The following is a 20,022-nucleotide window of genomic DNA, read 5'->3' as shown; positions in this document are numbered from 1 at the left end:
ATAGTAGATACAATTCTTCCAAAAATTTAATTTTTACCTGAAAGCTTGATTTTTATTATTTGCAACAAATAATATAGGTCATTTTCCTTGGGATGATACTCATTGTATTCAGTCTGCCACACAACCAGGTTTGAATAATCATAGTTTGTCTGTTCTTCATTCAAGTAAAAAATAATGTTCATTAAAAGAACCATGGACTTACATAAAGACAGAAATATACAGTTTCCTTTAGCAACCATTGGACTTAAGAATGCAATAGAAGTTCCCTATTTGTATTTTATCACAGAGTATAATAAAGAGGTGTAATCTGAAGGATTAGGAAGGATTAAGATTTAATAAAATTATTTTTTTACCTTTTCTGCAAGGACATTCTTAAGTTAAACTGGCTTTCCTTTTTTTCCTGCTATTAAGTAGCAGTGGAAAATACAATGACTACTATTACTGTTTGGTGCTGCTGTCGTGATTAATGCTAAGGTATCAGCAGTTTAGCTACAATGGTTTTTCCACCAATGGTGCAATTTTCAACACTGTAAAAAAGGTAAATATCTAGTAGTATTATGAACATACTTTTGATCACTTAGATTCCTTGACTCAGTTCAGTGGTATCCTCTGCCCTCCCCCAGACAGATTATTTATTCTCTAGCCCTTTAGTATCTTAGAGCTGCTATTACATTTCAATAGAAATTTAAATGTTTAAATTTCAATAGTTTGTTTACTTATAGTTTTCTTCTTAAACTGTGGCTTCTGTGTTTATACTCAAAATGTCTGACAAGGAATCTGGAGCACAGAAAATGAAAAAGTTAATGGATTACATATGCAACATAAGCACATTCAACTCTGAATTGTATTAGTCTAAGAAAATGGAGGGAGGACCAAAGAGAATTATAAACTTCATAGAGATATAACTAAAGAATCAACAACTTTCAAATGTCTGAACTCTATGATCAGTATATTTATAGTTGTATCTTCATATTTACACACACACACACTAGAAAGCAAAATAGCATGAATATACAACGCTATTTGTATACTTGTGCTACAATATACAAATTGGCATTAAACTATCGATAAGTATGGTACCCTACAGAAAAAAGAAATAATACTTTGTATTTGTATATACTTGAAAGTACACACTTGAACTGACTTGGAAAGGCTGAGTCAGATTTGAATAGACCCAAAAGGATTTTGAGGATATTAAATGTTGAAAGAACAAAATAAACTATAGCAGGCCTAGCACGGGATGGTAATGTATAATAGAGTTTGACATAAAGTATCTATTTTTCACATGAATAAAATATATGAGTAGATACTGGATCTCTCTGGTTATCAGGTAAATATAAATTAACATAAGTTGACTCATATATTAGCCATATGATAGTAAATATTATAAAATCATTGTTGTCAAAAGTGAGGGAAAATAGGTCTTTTTCATAAACAGTTGATGAAAATATAAATTAATATAGTCTTCTTGAGAAGAAATTTGACCAATTATAAAAAATAAACATATTGATTTTGCAGTTCTATTTCTAGGATTCTATGCAAAAGCATTATTCACAAGTGTGAAAAAATATTTATGTGCACAGATGTTCATTGTGACATTCATTGTAGGTAATGATAAGACACCAAAACAACCTAAATGATTGTCAATAAGAAAATGGTTAAATAAATTAGTTTACCCTTAGTACAGGATAGATGGGCTTCCCAGGTGGCGCTAGTGGTAAAGAACCTGCCTGCCAATGCAGGAGACATAAGAGACTAGGGTTCAATTCCTGGGTCGGGAAGACCCCCTGGTTGAGGACATGGCAACCCATTCCAGTATTCTTGCCTGGGAAATCTCATGGACAGAGGAGCCTGGTGGGCTCTAGTCCATAGAGTCACAAAGAGTTGGACACAACTGAAGCGACTTGGCACACAGACACAGGATAGATACAGGCTTTCAAAATAATGAGATAGGGCATTATATACTTAAATGAACGCTTTTAAAGATATATTCTGAATGAAAAAAAGCAGGTGAATATTGCATACAGATAATTCCATTTTTGTAATTACAGATGAAACACATACCTATAGAAAATTCTGGAGGCATGACAGCTGTCACAAGTAAGAAAATGGAGTTGATGTTGCAGTGATGAGGCAAAAACTTCATTTAAAATCCATATTACTTAAACATTTTACAATAAATTTATGTATTATTTTGAAATTTAAAAAGTAATGACAAAAGATTGATCTCAATTAAGTAAAATTGGAAAAGTAAGGAATATATGGGAATCACGTAGAGATGTTAAATGAGGAATAGGAAGATAGTCCCTGTAAAGTTGGATGACAGGAAGAGGTTTCTCTAAATTATATAGATAATTCATACAATATTACATTTGAGTCCCATAAAATATTAAAATGACTGTTCTATAAAATTTTTAAAATGTCTGAAAAATATTAATTCATTAATTACATTCTCTCATCAAGAATGTTATATACATATATATGCACACAAACCAAAAATAATCTCTGATATTTGAGAAAATAAAATTCACCAAATATAATTAGATAGATATTCATAAAGATGTAATTTCTCCCATTAGAAGAAAATAAAATTAGTAAGTTTTATACTGAACAATTATTTCCCATGAATTTTAATAAACATTTATAATAAACATTATAAAGGAATATACTGAATGTTCCATATTAGAAGCTAATAATCATAATATTCATGCTGTACATGCTAAGCAGTTAATTGCTTCTTTGACTTTTGGGGGTTTGGATGCTATAGTTGCACTTGTTTTTGAATAAAACCTCTAGGAAAATGTAATTGCTACATGTAATCACCACTCTAATTTTTCTACTACTCCAAATGATACCCGTTGCCACTAAACTATTAAAAAAAAAATGTTGTACTTACTTTCAACAATTACTTGTCTGTCTTCCCAGTTATCTTTAATAAGCTGTATATTTCCAAAATGTGCATCACTGTAGAAGATTCGGTTGGTACCTTTTCTTTGATTATAGTCAAAAGCTAAGGCTATGACATTCTTGAAATAATGTGGATTTTCATATGGCCTTATTGGTGAATTCAAGTTGGTTTCATCAGAAAGATGTATACTTTTTAATATTGTTCTCCCTGAATACAGCAAATAGCCTTCATGCCTTAGGCATGTAACTCCATCTTCTGCCAAATATCCATGGGCACAAGCACAAGTTCTCTGGGAATTTCCTCGATAAAGACAGAGCTGCTGACATCCCCCATTGTCCTTGGCACAAACATTGGTCCCTAGAGAAAAGAAAAAGATACACACACACGTTTTTGCTTTTTCTTTTGTTTTCCATATAGTTTTTTCTTAGAAACATATCAAAAAAAATTAACATTGAATCTTCTGGGTTATTTTATTCTTAATTTTAGAACTAGTCAGTAAAAAATTCAAACACTATAAAGTACTGTTTTGTGTTTTTTTTAGTCACTCCACTTTAAAACATTAGATTTATTATTTCACACTCTTCAGCTTCCCTGACCATCCAAAAAGAATTATTAAATGTTAACCTTAATCTGTTAGTTAAGTACGTAACTTTTTTGAACCTTGATACTGAGATTACAATAGGTTTTAAACATTGTAATCTTTGGAGCAAGTAACTAATTCACTCAAAACATGAACTGAGTTCACCAAGAAAAACAAAGAAGCACTACCTGTGTCTATGAAGTATATAAGATATCAGAGAAATTTATGGTTTCAATGTGCCTAACATCCTAAGTATACTGGGCATAAGTTTTTTACTCCAGTTTTGAGTGAACATGTAATATGCTATTAAGATTTCCATGTCAGACTAATTCTCCTCTATGAATCCATCATCCTCTTCAAAACAATTAATGTTATATACCTTTCTTTGATGTCAAGAAAATAATAATTTACTCTAATGGACACTTAAAATGAATATTATCTTAATGGAAATGATTTTAAAAAAATAATTGTCACTGTCATACCAGTTTAAAAACACATTTTAAAGAAATATGTTTTAAAGAAACATATATTAAAGAAATGATGACTATGGACACATTTCACACTAATAGCAACCTTCTGGAGCCATCATCACTCTATATATTAAAATATAACCCGACATGAAGACAACCTTTTGGTCCAAGTAATGCAGCTTGTTTAGTCAGTTCTAAATAAAATGGAAAAAACATTTGGCTGCTTTTTGCTAATATCCTAAATGTGCTTTGTATACTTAGGTTAAATATATGTATTTATCAAATGTTTCTGTATTACATAGTTTAAACCTGTACTGAACACAGGCCAAGTATATAACATGTCCATATATATGCACTGTCTAGGCAAAAATATCTATCCATGAATGATTATAAATTCATTTCATTAGGCTACCATATGATTTTTGTTAGAAATTAGGGGGTAAAAAAAAGGAGGGTTTTGAGTTTGGGACTTATAAAAATTAATACCTAAGTTAAGTTTGATAAATAAATGTTAAAATATAAGAGAAAAAAATAACATAAAATGTATTGATAATAGAAGAGCACTGACCTTTCTCTCTTACTCGGTTAAAGATTTTAACCTCCTTCAGGTTGACTCCAAGACCCGTTCTCATGGTTACAGTTTCTGTGGCATCATTCTTGTGTCCCCTTCTGATGGACCCATTGGCATGTGCTCTGCCAAGAAGTTGAACATACATGATCAACAATCATTAATTCAAACCAAACCAGTTATTTAAGCTGAAGATAACAGATGGCCCAGCAGAAGGGAAAGAAACCAACATTAGTCTGTGACATTGAAAGGGTTGAGCCTGGAATAGCAAGAGCAGCTGCCTTTTTTTGTGGAAATTACATGGTTTTGTGAGATTTTTTTGTGACCTTGCTAAGAAATGGCTTATCCTGCAAGGGTAAAGCAACTGACACTAAAATAACATTTTGAGACTCAAATACTTATGAAAAAATAAATTACCTGTCAGACCAGTAGATGTAAGCCCCAAAGACTGCAACTGAAAACATATCCACATTGCTCCCTGACAGCACCATCTCACGATTCCCACCAGTCTCAAGGTCAATTCTTTCTATCTTGTCTGTTCGAGCATCACACCAGTACAATTTATTTTCCTAAGATCGATTGAAAAGTAATATTACAAGCTGTTTTTTATTAAGTGTTTTACAAAGAAAATAAGAGAACACTAAAAATGGAGTAAAGCAAGTTTGCACTTAATGCAATTTAAACAGTTAAGACATCCAACAGACCTCAAAGTCAATGGAGATACCATTTGGCCATGCTATTCCCATGCTCACAAGGACAACCTTCTCTGAGCCATCTAAGCGAGCCTTTCCAATGCAGGGCATCTGTCCCCATTCAGTCCAGAACAAGTAGCTGAAACGAAATTGTAGATAAACTCAGATAAACACAAAAATGTATGTTATTAATAAAAACAGCGATAACATTCATACTAGCAACAAAAATACCTTTTACAAATAAATATATTATGTGTTTGCAATAAAATAATTTTAATTGTAAAAAATTAGCTATTCATAGAAATTACTAGGAAGAATTTCCAAAATACCCTGTATACACGCTACTCCCTACCTGAAAGGCCTTTTTCCAATCTACTTGCTTAATTTGCTCCTGTTTTTGATATCACAAACATCATTTCCTTCAAGAAGCCTTCTATGTTCTGATTTTTCCACCATATACTCTACTTCATTGTGTGAATTAGAGTGGCAAATTTACACTTGTATTTCTTTACAATTTTACTTTTTATTCATCTATTTGGGTCCCATTAGACGTTAAGCACAGTGAGGACAGAGATCTTTATTATTCACTATTATACCTACAGCACGAGGTAATTTATGAATGCATATACAAATGCAGTATAACTTTCAATTCTGTCCACTTAGATTGCTAAATGGCTAGCTATTCTAGTTTGAATTATATAAATTATCTTGTGATGCCATCTTAAAGCATGAATTCATATAAAGCAAACCTTATTTTAGTAATCTTTTAAGGTAATATAGAAGGACTGTGGAAGAAACTCAAATATGGAAAGAAAATCCAGACAGACTATGCAGAAATAAAACATGTCAATAAATGAAATGTTAAAACACAGAAGGTACATAACCCATGTTTTCTTTCACCTATTCATTCAACAAATATAATATTTATATTACAATACAGAAATTAATGCTTTCAGGTAAGCCAGATCTATTCTAAAGTTATGCCCAGTGAAGCTTTATTCAGCTGTCAGATAATAGCAATGACTAAAGTTTAGAAAAATATGGCAATCGTTGATTCATTCATGCAAAAGGGTGTGTACTCTGTGCATATTTGCACACATATATATAAACAATCGTATACAAGAAGAGAAAGTGAGACTGCACATAGAAAAGAGCTATGTTCACATTTTGCATTTCTCCATGAAAATGCTAAACTATATAAAAATATGTGTATTTCCTTTATACATATTGTTTTGATTTATCTTAAAAGTTGATTTTTTTCCCCCTGAGAAAGCTGTATATATAAATGCATTGGACTTTTACAACCAGATTGAGCTATGGCTGGAATCCCAAGTATATTAATCCTGAAGAAATTTTCACTCATATTTACAAACTCTATAAATCAAAAAGGGAAAACTTTGTAGCAAGAAATCTAATTTACTGATTAGATCTAGGTTGAAGCAGGCTTGACAATATCTATACTTGTATTAAAATGATGAGTTTTAAGTCTTTAAGGGACATTGCATTAAAAAATTATTAAAAATAAATATTTTAACTGAGAGGTAAATGTGTTGCATCATTTAACTTTTCAAAGAGAAACTTTAGCATTACTAATGACATTAAAATGACTAGTCAGTTGTTTGTTAAGATGGGAAGAACGTTATACTGTGAAGGAGACGTTTTAGATGCCAAGACAGACATGCTTATTTATTCAATATGATTCTTGTCATATACTTTTAATATACTCCAGAGTTAAAATATGGAAGGAAATTAGTATAATATACATTTTATTTAATAGTAATCTGCTTTCAAATGTACTAGATGACTAATAAAAATATTATATCGAGTGAGTAGGTCAAATCAGCCATTTAACATATTAAATCTAACAACTATGGAAACTGCAATTCAGAGAGTTAATGATCATAGTCACACGGCTGACAAGGGAACTGCACACAGGCTTTATTAACCCAGGTCTGTACTTTCTTCTCTATGTTGTCTCACAAAATACAAATATAATACAACAATCATATCAAATTTTATTTTCCCCTAGGTATAAATATAGCAAAGATCTCCATACTTAAAACAGAAAACAAAATATGAAAAAAGTCTTAGTCTTAAAAATAAGTCTCTCCTTCTTTATCCCCTGGTTCCTCCTATTATTTTAAATTTGCAATACTTCCATGCAGGAGGCTTAGATGAATGGCAACAAAATTAGGAATAAATAAATATTCAAAATAAAACTGTCTTGAATACAGAGTTTATTCAATTTTCAGTAGTAATTTGACAAACTGTTACAATATAGCTAAGTAAGACAAAACTGACTGCGGGCATCACTTTTGAGGCTAAAATATTTATCAGCTTAATAAAACTAAAAGATTCTATACCCACCAAAATTAAGCAACATTTTATGAATGTCAGGCAAATAACAACTTACTTGCTCATTAAACTGAAGTGGAGAGTAAAAAATTAACACCTTGAAAACCTTTGGGAATGATAAACCAAATGTAGAGAAAGAACGCTACTTATAAAACTAAAGGGAGAAACATATGAATAATTTAAGAGAGTAATTTACATATATGTGCTTGATATATTTTTAATGAACACAGATTCTTCATATCTAAATGTGATATCTAGCAATGGGAAGAAATGAAAATTGTTTTCACTGGTTTTTGAGACTCCATGGAAATTAAGAGTCAGTGATAGCATTTCAAATTGATATCATCCCCATATGAGTTCAGTTTTGCTGTAATGAAGTGTTTGTTGGTTCATATGATACAACCAAGAAAATTGCCTTTAGAACATTAACTTGGTTGATCTAGCCCTGAAAATACTTTTCAAGGCTACCCCAGATCCAGAAATTTTTAAAATTGTCAAAATCAAATGCTCCATTTTACAAGACATTTCTCTGGATAATAATTTGTTTTACAGTGAAAATACCCTCATTCACAGAAGCTTACAGTTACAGAATTAAAAAACAGATTTTTAAAAAAAAAGACATTCAATAGTGGTTTGAAATATTACAGAAATACTATTAAAATCAGAAATCATCATAACACAAATATCCCTATTGTCTTAATTAGACATAGAAGTTCTTGACAGGGATATGTGCAAAGAATACATATTACAAGTTAACTTCCAATTAACTTTTGATATTTCAGTAACAGGTAGAAGACTATTGGGTAGAGCTGAGTCCCCAAAAGTTTTTTAATTCATAACTGTAGTGATCACAGAATTAGTTTACACACAGGTATGTTAATAATGGAAAACAAATGTTTTGACATCGCAATTAGATTCTGCTGGAAAATATACTTTCAAGGTACTATGAATGTCTTTGAATAGTTTCAAAACATATTTTGGGGGAAATAAGGCTAACAGGAAAACTAAGCTCCAAATTTGATGGGGAAAGAATAAAGGAGTATGAGTAAGAGAAGAATGAACATGTTTAAATTGTTGCAGACATAGTATTAAATGTGATTCTTATATTGTAAATATATGAAAAATAGTGAAAAGCCACTAATTTGAATCAATCATTTTCTTTTAAGGTTCTTTGACTCTTTCCACGGAGCATAGATCTGGATTGCAATTTTTACAATAAATTTGCTATTTCCTCTATTCCTATCCTTTCCCTAAGAGAGTATAATATAGACACTTTATCAGATATTCTGAAGAAAACCTGAAATAGCCAAAAATTGCCATGCTGGCACAAAAATGAATATCACATAATTCTCTTACATAGTCAGTTGGCTGAAAAGAGAATCAAGAATGTCACTCTGTTCTCTGCTAGAGTGGAGTTCAACATTGTGTTAGTTTATCTGTAAAAAGTAAGAAAGACAAAAGCCCTATAGGGTTTTATATATCAGGAATAGTAACTGAGCAATTTCACTAGAATCACTTAAAACACATACTAATTGAATACCTCATAGGCCAATATATCTGTCTCTAACTTCATGCCAAAGCATAAGCTAAATAATACAGTATAGTCAAAGTTTGAATACATTTCATGAATATGTGAATTGATATCCTTCATCCCCTATGAGGAATACAGTATATTCCTCTATTCCTGAGAGGGATTCTTCACATTCCCTTTGTCTTCATTTGTGTGCAATTTTTGTTTCAATAAAGTATTACATGCCAATCTCAAATCACTTTTCAAGTCCTGATATGTTACTATTTCTTACAGGCTCCTGAAAGTATAAAAAGAATGCAACCACAGATACTGGAACACTCTGCTCAAAGAAATAGAGTCTAGAGAGAATAGAACCTTTAATGCATGCTATGCATGCTAAGTCGCTTCAGTCGTGTCCGACTCTGTGCGACCCTATGGACAGCAGCAGCCCACCAGGCTCCTCTATCCACAGGATTCTCTAGGCAAGAATACTGGAGTGGGTTGCCATTTCCTTCTCCATAACCTTTACTACTACTTTCTAATTTTTCTATAGTGGTTTGGTGAATGATTTTCAAAAGTATTATTTCATTGCAGTCATGCACTCATTCAACAAGTATTAAATAGGTATCTATTAAGTGCCAGGAACTGATAATAAGAGATGAATTGGACTCAGTGACCCTTATGAAGGTCACTGTTTAATGGCAGACATAAATGGGTAAATAAAGAATTACCTGAGAAAAATGTTAACAGCAATGCTTAAAACTTGCTAGTTTTAAGTCTCTATAAGTCATGAAAATAAGGGCTTCAACACAAAACTTGTGCAAGTGCTGTGGTGAGAGAAGTTGTAATCCCCATAAACAACTTCAGAGGTGAACTCTCTAAGCAAAGTAAAGATACAGGCCATCTTTGTTGTTGTCTCTGTTTCAGCTTAAGAAATATTTTTATTATTTCTTAATATTGAAGACCTGTTTCTTCAGGTCTTGTTCTGTTATTTTTTATCATTAAGTTTTACATTAGATTCCTTCGTGACTTTTCAAGGAGATCCAACCAGTCGATCCTAAAAGAAATCAGTCCTGAATATTCATTGGAAGGACTGATGCTCAAGCCGAAACTTCAATACTTTGGTCACCTGATATGAAAAACTGACTCATCTGAAATGACCCTGATGCTGGGAAAGATTGAAAGTGGGGAGAAGGGGACGACAGAGGATGAGATGGTTGGATGGCATCACCAACTCAATGGACATGAGTTTGAGTAAACTCTGGGAGTTAGTGATGGACAGGGAAGCCTGGTGTGCTGTAATCAATGGGGTCACAAAGAGTTGGACACAACTGAGCAACTGAACTGAACTGAACTGACTTTGCAATATTAAGTACTTATGTAAAACAATTATGTGTGTGCACAGCCAACAGTGGAGAAATACGGAGAAAAATTCTTTAGAAAGAAACATTTCATTGCATGTGCAATTCAAAACACATTCAGTTCAGTTCAGTTCAGTCGCTCAGTCATGTCCAAATCTTTGCAACCCCATGAACCGCAGCACGCCAGGCCTCCCTGTTCATCACCAACTCCCTGAGTCCACCCAAACCCTTGTCCATCGAGTCAGTAATGCCATCCAGCCAACTCATCCTCTGTTGTCCCCTTATCCTCCTGCCCTCAATCTTTCCCAGCATCAGGGTCTTTTCCATTGAGTCAGCTCTTGGCATCAGGTGGCCAAAGTATTGGAGTTTCAGCTTCAACTTCGGTCCTTCCAATGAACACCCAGGAATGATCTCCTTTAGGATGGACTGGTTGGATCTCCTTGTAGTCCAAGGGACTCTCAAGAGTCTTCTCCAACACCACAGTTCAAAAGCATCAATTCTTCAGTGCTCAGCTTTCTTTATAGTCCAGCTCTCACATCCATACATGACTACTGGAAAAACCATAGCCTTGACTAGATGGACCTTTGTTGGCAAAGTAATGCCTCTGATTTTTAATATGTTGTCTAGGTTGGTCATAACTTTCCTTCCAAGGAGTAAGCATCTTTTAATTTCATGGATGCAATCACCATTTGCAGTGATCTTGGAGCCCAGAAAAATAGAGTCAGCCACTGTTTCCACTGTTTCCCCATCTATCTGCCATGAAGTGATGGGACCAGATTCCATAATCTTAGTTTTCTGAATGTTGAGCTTTAAGCCAAGTTTTTCACTCTCCTCTTTCACTTTCATCAAGAGGCTCTTTAGTTCTTCTTCACTTTCTGCCATACGGGTGGTGTCATCTGCATAGCTGAGGTTATTGATATTTCTCCCGGCAATCTTGATTCCAGCTTGTGCTTCCTCCAGCCCAGTGCTTCTCATGATGTACTCTGCAGATAAGTTATCTATTTATACTCTGCCTTATTTCCCATTCTTTCATTTTAATAAATATGTACATATACATGTATATACATATTAATTTGTATTTATATGGTTAACAGTTGTTTTCCTGAGTGAATGGTCCATTTTTTTATTCCCTTTTGGTTTTCTCAATTTATAACACTTGATGTTTCCCTATAATATGTGTATTTTCCTATGAAATATTTAACACAGACTCCAAGAGCCTAGACTTCTAGTGCTCATGAGTTGATTTGGAATTCTTAAATTATTATACAGAAAATTTTAATTGATTTCATGACCCCCAAACCATCTTATATATCAGTCATATCAACCTGCCCTGGATATCCCATGTCAAAACAAACTGAGGAGATTTCCATAAGCAAATAGAGAAATATCTTGAACTTCTCTATTACCCTTTACCACATTTTTACTGGTTCATCTCTTAAGAAATTAGGAACAAGGTCCTATACTTTTGTGCAACTATCACTGGTCTCCATTCAACATGACTTTGGTGGTCTGGCCCAGGGCCTCCTTCTTATAAAAGGAAGTGCCATGACCTTTCTTGGCTTTCTTTCTCCTTCACTAGCTTGTACCTGCAATGAAAGCATAGGGAATCTTGATCACTTCTGGCCCTTCATTTTTCTTTTCAGTGGGAGAGTTAAGATCTAAGATTTGTGTTTAGAGGTGAAGAAATGAGAAACATATAGGGAAAAAAAAACAGATAAGACATAACTATCTTTGAAAGAAGAGTGATTGCAGTAGAATTTTGGAGAAATTTCCTAATGGAAAATAAAACACACCAGTTTTGTTTCATTTATCCTTACAATTTGTTAATATGCCTCTCTAAGAGTCTTGTATTAATATAAAAAGGTGGCTGTGATTTGGGGAATTATTGTGGTACTTCTGAGTTACTTAACCATCACGGTATATTAATATTATGAACTAGCACCCTGATTCCATCATTATTTCTATTGCAAATCACAGTTAATTTCTTCTTTTTTATGTTGCCTTGACTTCAGATACAAAATATACTTTAGGAGATGGTGTTAAACTATGCTATACTTTTGATATTTCAAAGATGTTAAACTGTCATTCAAGACCTTCTTTATATTATTGAGCATATTCCAAATGCACTTACACACACACACACATATATATACACACATACATACATATATGTAATCAATCAAAGACCATTTAACAGATGTACTTGTTGAACACCAAGATATCACACAAAGTTGGGTCTTTGCCATGGAAAGAAACACTTTTCAGAAAGTTATTTATGCTCATAGAGATATAAAGCTAAATTAAGAGAGGCAATGTAGATCCTAGTGCCTAAAAGAGGGGAAAAATAGAGCATTTGTGCTTCATTTAGAAATCATACATCATGGAAGATTAACCAACTTTTTTGATATCATGCTGTGACTTTCTATACATCTTTTGTTGTTGTTGTAGGTAGCAAAACACTTTTTAGCATAAAGAGATTACATTTTAATTTTTTAAAGAGTGAGGCCTTACCAAAAAAAGAGAGTCAGTGGAGGAGAGAAACTGATTTTTCAAGCTGAACTAAATTCATATACACTTTCTATTTTGCATTTGGCTACACTTTAAAAGACCTCAAGTCTCCATTGTTCAAAATCAGGCTTCATGCCCCACTTTTTAAGGAACATTTATATTTTGGATTCAGCTGATTTACTCTGTTATGGTTCACCTTTTCCTTTGGCAAGGCCACCTGCCACTTTTTAACTTTAGGCAAAATATTTAAATGCTGTACTTCATTCCTATGATATGAATTTTGACACTTATATGTCTATGTAATATTACCTGGAAATCGGTGTTTGAGTAACTTTTACACAGAGTGGTCATTGATAAGCGCTTTTCCCACCACTCTAAACTCATCAGTAAGCATGTAGACAAGGTATTGGAAGACACTTTTCACTAATATTTCAAAGCAGTAATAAACATTTCCTGAAAATAAACGTAATATCTAAAAAGGTATATCAAGTCAATTTTCAATTTTGAATCCTAAAAAATATCTATAGATGCAGTAATACTGAAGAAAAGTTTTCAAGAAGAAGTGAATATAGAGAAATAATATTTAAAATAGTTATACATGTCAAATATTTCTTTTTTTGAAGGATGAAATAGGAATCTTGTGGGGAGGGGAGGCTCAAAATTAATAAATCAAGTGTTTACTGAGATCTGCCAGCTAAGTCAGCTCTGAGCTCAGAGTCACAATGGAGAGAAGTGGAAAACCTAAGAGACAGCTGGAGATAAGGAATGACAGGATTTACAGACAGATGGATATAGTTGATGAAAACCTATGGAAAGTCTAAAGTAAGTTTCAATCTTGTCAGGACAAAAGAACCATGGTAACACAAAAAGACACGATGGTTAGGACAGAAAGTAGATGAAAAATAGATGTAGTAGATGAAAGTAGATGAAAAAGTTTTAGTGAAAGTTGGATGTCACTGAAATAAAAATAAATCATTTCTAAAGAAAACTGTAAATAGAAATAAAAGAAATGAAGATAAAATATAGGCTATAATGTAATGATTAAAGTTAGAAACATGAAAATATATGTAAAAGATAAATATAGCAAGAGAGAAAATAGCATACAAAGCTTTAAATGAGTGTGCTCAGAACAGGTACACAGTGTTCAAAAAAAAAAAATATATATATATATATATATGGAAGGGATCAGAAAGAACAGTAAAACTCCTAGTTAAGGAAGGTAACAGAGCAAAACTCTTGAGTGGATAATCAATGGAAAAATGTTAAGGAGAAGGCAAGTAGTATGAAACCTGAAAAAAAAAAATCTGGATTTGGCTATGGATTAATTTAGATATGCCTAGAAAGAACTAAAGCTGAAAACTCATTTCAGAAATTCAATGATGAACATTTACTTCTAAGAACTAGAGAAGTATACATGCAGAGAGAAATGGGGCAGCATTTTTCTTTTCAAATAAGAGGAATCTGAGCCTAGTTGAAAGCAAAGGGAAAATCTTCATTGTAAGTTAAAGATGATAGAATGGAAGAGTAACTGCAATGAGATGCCCCCAAAAATGGATGCCATTGTGTCTAGAATAAACGTGAAGTAGATTTGAGTAAGGGAAAAAAAAAAAATTTGTCTGAGGTTTATATGCACTATTTCAAAACATTCACATTATGAATTTGTACACTTCATTTTCCCTTACCATTACATAGTCGCTATACATTTAAACATCAAATCCATTTAACTGCTTTACCAATAGCTGACAATTTTGCCATCTTCTCCCTCAAAGATGACATACTTAGAGACCTTATGACTCATGTTGTTGGTCCTGTGAACATCCCAGCTCATGCTTCCTCATCTTTTCTGTTTCAGGGACCTACATCTCTCTTTTGCCTCAACCTTGCATTACTCTAATTTCCTGTTCTTGGTTTCCTTCCATTTCATCCCTAATTTCTAGACCTCATCTTCTGATTAGCAACTCATGGTTACTCCTTTATAATTGACAATTTTGATTATGTTATCACCTGCTCCCTTTTGGGGTTATTTTTCTCATCATTTTTCTACTGCTAAGTAACCAAGCACTATTACTCAAGGTCATATAAATACCCCATTAGATTCTAAAGTTCATTGCAGCTGGACACATGTTGCTTGGAATCCTTTTTATTCATATTCTATTTGCCACAATAACTTCAGCAAATCTACCTATTCACTTATAGCCACTAATTCTGTGCATATCATTTATGACTTTCTTCAATTTCACTAATTTTAACCTCTAAAATAGATTCTACTGGCATATTCTTACTACTGTAGTTGAAGCTCCAATACTTTGGCCACCTGATATGAAGAGCCAACTCATTGGAAAAGACCCTGATGCTGGGAAAGATTGAAGGCAGGAGGAGAAGGGGACTACAGAGAATGAGATGGTTGGGTGGCATCACCAACTCAATGGACATGAGTTTGAGCAAACTCTGGGAGATGGTGAAGGACAAGGAAGCCTGCCATGCTGCAGTCCATGAGGTCACAAAGAGTCAGACATAACTGAGTGACTGAACAACAATTGGCATACTCTGTCCTCTTCATTTACTCCATCACCAAAAATAGAAGAGAACTTTCCCTAATATAATCCTCCTATTTAAATTTACCTCTTTTAATCTTCCCAATAACCAAAAACAATATAGCATTTGAGATCAAGATACTTCAAAAGATATTAAAGGTAGGAAATTTCCACACTGACCTTCCAAACTGTAGTGGACACCATTGGTGCTGCATTTAGACATCCTCTGATCCTGTTTGCAATTTCTATGCACTCCAGTGCCCAGCTACTATGTCCTTTTCTTTTTAGTAACTCATACAGGCAACATTTTTCAGAGGACAGCTACTAGAATCTTCTTTTGCAAGTGGTGCTGAGTGCAAGAAATCTTGGGAATGTATATCTCCCCAGGGTTACCCTATCCAGTTGGGAGTTTGAAGTCAAGCTCCCTTGCTAAAAGTGAGGTTTACCCTCCAAAACTTTCCAAGGCTCACAGTTGAACCTTTGTTTGGCTCATTTCTTATCTGACTTCTACCTGACTTGAGTATTCATTCCAGGATTTGTTTTCAGAGATACCTGATTTAAGATTCAAATCTTGTCCATCTGCGATCCTCCATTCTTCCTATTCCACCCTATTGCTTCTTCCTTGCCAAGGCTACTGATAAACTCCTTGGAATCTGTCCCCTCTTTACACACATTTTCTTCCACCCCTCAGCTTATGAATATGTGCAATACCCCCCTGGTCCCATACTAAGAAAAACCTCTCTTTATACCCTACTATCTTCTCAACAAACTTTCTATTTTTTACTCTTTTCCTTCATTGTCCAAGTTTCCGCCACTGTAGTCTAAATATTCTGGCTCTATTTTCTAATTGTCTTTCACTTATTCTTTATATTTGGCTTCCACTCTTATCAATTTCCTGAAATTCATAACAATTAAAAATGTCATCCCTCTCACCAATTACATGTCCTGTTTTCTGCTTTTCTGTCTCCCAATCTCCTTCTTGCAGGTACATTTGAAGTTATTCCTAAAACTCTCTTCTCTTGATTTCTATGACAGTGTTTTTTCTGAGTACTTGAAATGGCTTCTTTCTCTGCATTTCTTTTGCCTTATTGCTAATTTTCTTTTTGCTCCTCATAATCATTTTATCCCCTATTTGTAAACATTCTTCATTTGTGTCATTAGACTTTTTTTCCTGTAGTCTTCCTTGGATAATTTCATCCACTACCATGTTTTATTGCAGAGTCTGAACTCTGTTGGAATAAAAGTAGGAATGACTCTATATTTACCCAACTGTTGCTTCTATTTATGCTCTACTAACTATCTCTTCTTCAGAATTTGATATCTTAGGAAGAATCCAAGACTTCCAAGACAATTCTAGTTAAAAAAAAAAACAGAATGATATTATTAAGATTAATTCTCGAACTCCCAGCAAAGAACCCCAGACGCTCGCATCATCCGCCACCAGCAAGTGGGGGCTGAACGGAGAGGAGCGGGCGGCATTGCCTAGGGTAAGGACCGGGCCCGAGTGCCCCGAGGGCAATCTGAGGGAGCTAACGTGAGATAGTAACCTAAACTGTGGGACAGCGAGAGAGAACTATCCCGCGAAAAGCCCAACTCTAAGGCACTGCCGGCCCGCTCACAGAACAAAGGACTGAGCGATACCAGAGGAGAGCTAGCCGGCTGCGGACCGCCCCATCCCCCGCCGGACACAGCGGGCAGGCGGGGCCCGCCAGAGCCGGAAAGGGGCAAACTCGGCTCCAGAGAGGGCACCCCCTACCAAACGGCAAACAGGCTCCCAGTTTCTAAGCAAAGACTGCCTGAGATCCCGGAGGGTCGACAGCCGCCGGGAGGGTTGCAGCCAGAGACCAGCTCCCCAGAACCGACACAAAGCACACCGGAGCCGGGCGCGCCCGTAAACCGAGGCGGGGACCAGGGAGGTGATAAGCCGCACCGCCCCAACAGGGGAGAGCGCCCTCGCCAAACTCCTGGCTGCCTGGGCAGCTCCAACCGGGAACGGCACAAGCCGCGGGCGAAACCGAGTCTGCGCCTTTGTGGAGTAACCGGGAGCCTGAACCTGAGCGGCTTAGACCTGGGAAGTGCACGCAGCTCAGGGCCCGCTCCCCGGCCGAGTAACCTGAAGCCTGAGCAGGGTAGACGGGGAAAGCACACACGCTGTGAGCGGGGGCGAACCCAGTGCGGCCGAGACACTGCGAGCTTACCACACACACGCCAGATTTGCAGTGTTCCTTCCTCCCCACAGCGTGATTGAACAAGCGAACCTAAAGAGATCACCTCCACCGCTTTGTTGCAGGGCGGAAATTAGATACTGAAGAGATCTCCAAACAGAAACCAAATAAACAGAGGGAAGCGCTTTGGAAGGGACAGGCCAACAGATTAAGATCCCTGTAGTTAATACCGACTGCATTGAAAAGGACCTATAGATCTTGAAAAGTATAAGCAGGAATAAGGATCTATCTAAAACTGAGCAGATCCCACACTGCTCACAACAGCTCCAGAGAAAGTCCGGGATATATATATTTTACTATATTATTATTTTTTTTTTTTAATTTTTTTTTTTAATTAAAAAAAAATTTTTTTTTCTCTTCTTTCCTTTTTCTTCAAGTCCTCTATTACACCTTTAACTTTCATTTTCATAACCCACTATTAACTTGCAAAAAAAAAAAAAAACCCTATTTTTGAAGCAAACTACATACATATATCTTATACCTTTTGTGTTTTCTTTTTTTTAATGTTTTTTTCCTGTTCTACATTTTTTTACTGTTTCTTTTGTTTTTTTATCTTTTTACACTGTTTCCTTTTTTCTTTTTTTTTTTTTTTAGATTGTAAGTTTTATAAGAGTCTAACCTCTACTCTAGATTTTTAATCTTTGTTTTACATATTTGATATCAACTTTGTACATTTAAGAACCCAATCTTTAGGACCCACTTTTACTCAGGAGTGTGATGACTGGCCTGATCACTCTCTCCCCCTATTGATGCTCTTTCTTCTCCCTCAGGGAACCTCTATCTCCCACCCTCCTCCTTCTCTTCTCAACCCAATTCTGTGAATCTCTGAGGGTGTTCTGGGTACCGGAGAACACTTCAGGAACAGGATACTGCCCAGATCTCTCTCTCCCCTCTTAATTCCTCCCTTTCTACTCATGCTCACCTCTGTTACCTTCCTCCCCCCTCTCTATGTATCTCTGTGAATCACTCTGAGGGTTCCAAACTGTGGAAAGCACAGAGGGAAGTGCTTACTGGCTAGATTGCTCTCTCCACATTTGAATTCCCCTCTTCCCCTCCTGGTCACCTCAACCCACCCCCCCCACCTCATCTCTCCATGTAACTCAGTGAACCTTTCTGGGTATCCCTCACTGTGGAGAATCTTTTCACCTTTAACCTAAAAGTTTTATTATTGAGGCTGTATGGAAGGAGAAGTCTTGAGGCTACTGCAAGAATAAGACTGAAAGCCAGGGGAAACATTAATTAATAAGAGACCATCCAATAGCCTCCATAAATTCACTGAAACCAAGCTCCACCCAAGAGACAATAAGTTCCAGAGCAAGACATACCACGCAAATTCTCCAGCAACGCAGGAACATAGACCTGAGCATCAATATACAGGCTGCCCAGAGGCACACCAAATCCATAGACATCTCAAAAATTAATACTGGTCACTCCATTACACTCTAGAGAGCAGAAATCCAGCTCCACCCACCAGAACACCGACACAAGCTCCCCCAACCAGGAAGCCTTGACAAGCCACCTGTCCAACCCCAACCGCAGTGAGGAACCTCCACAACAAAGAGGAACTTCATACTACCAGAATACAGAAGGGCCACGCCTAACACAGCAATCTAAACAAGATGAAAAGGCAGAGAAATACTCAGCAAGTAAAGGAAAATGAGAAATGCCCACAAAGCCAAACAAAAGAGGAGGAGATAGGGAATCTATCTGAAAAAGAATTTAGAATAAGGATAATAAAAATGATCCAAAATCTTGAAAGCAAAATGGAGTTACAGATTAATAGCCTGGAGACAAAGATTGAGAAGATGCAAGAAATGTTTATCAAGGACTTAGAAGAAATAAAAAGGAATCAATATAGAATGAATAATGAAATAAAGGAGATAAAAGACACTCTGGAGGGAACCAACAGTAGAATAACGGAGGCAGAAGATAGGATAAGTGAGTTAGAAGATAGAATGATGGAAATAAACGAAGCAGAGAGGAAAAAAGAAAAAAGAATCAAAAGAAATGAGGAAAACCTCCGGGACCTCTGGGACAATATGAAACGCCCCAACATTCGAATCATAGGAGTCCCAGAAGAAGAAGATAAAAGGAAAGGCCATGAAAAAATACTCGAGGAGATAATAGTTGAGAATTTCCCTAAATTGAGGAAAGAAATAGTCACAGAAGTCCAAGAAACCCAGAGAGTTCCAAACAGGATAAACCCAAGGCGAAACACCCCAAGACACATATTAATCAAATTAACAAAGATCAAACACAAAGAACAAATATTAAAAGCAGCAAGGGAAAAACAACAAATAACACACAAGGG

General features: G+C 35.3%; 1 protein-coding gene across 1 annotated transcript in view; it reads right to left on the bottom strand.

Moving 5' to 3' along the window:
• Positions 1-20,022, bottom strand: part of LRP1B (LDL receptor related protein 1B) — a 2,070,111-nt gene that overhangs the window by 551,884 nt on the left and 1,498,205 nt on the right. Inside the window, exons 38-41 of the mRNA XM_081584839.1 lie at positions 5,231-5,357; positions 4,944-5,095; positions 4,527-4,651; positions 2,897-3,265 (exon numbers count right to left, since the gene is read on the bottom strand). Coding sequence (XP_081440965.1) covers positions 2,897-3,265; positions 4,527-4,651; positions 4,944-5,095; positions 5,231-5,357 — 773 coding nt within the window. The remainder of the gene's footprint in view (positions 1-2,896; positions 3,266-4,526; positions 4,652-4,943; positions 5,096-5,230; positions 5,358-20,022) is intronic.

This window comes from Giraffa tippelskirchi, chromosome 3 (assembly GCF_054371585.1).
Source record: "Giraffa tippelskirchi isolate mGirTip1 chromosome 3, T2T-mGirTip1v1.2.pri, whole genome shotgun sequence".
In the NCBI taxonomy this organism is placed as follows: Eukaryota; Metazoa; Chordata; class Mammalia; order Artiodactyla; family Giraffidae; genus Giraffa; species Giraffa tippelskirchi.
This window is presented reverse-complemented; position numbering and strand designations above follow the sequence as displayed.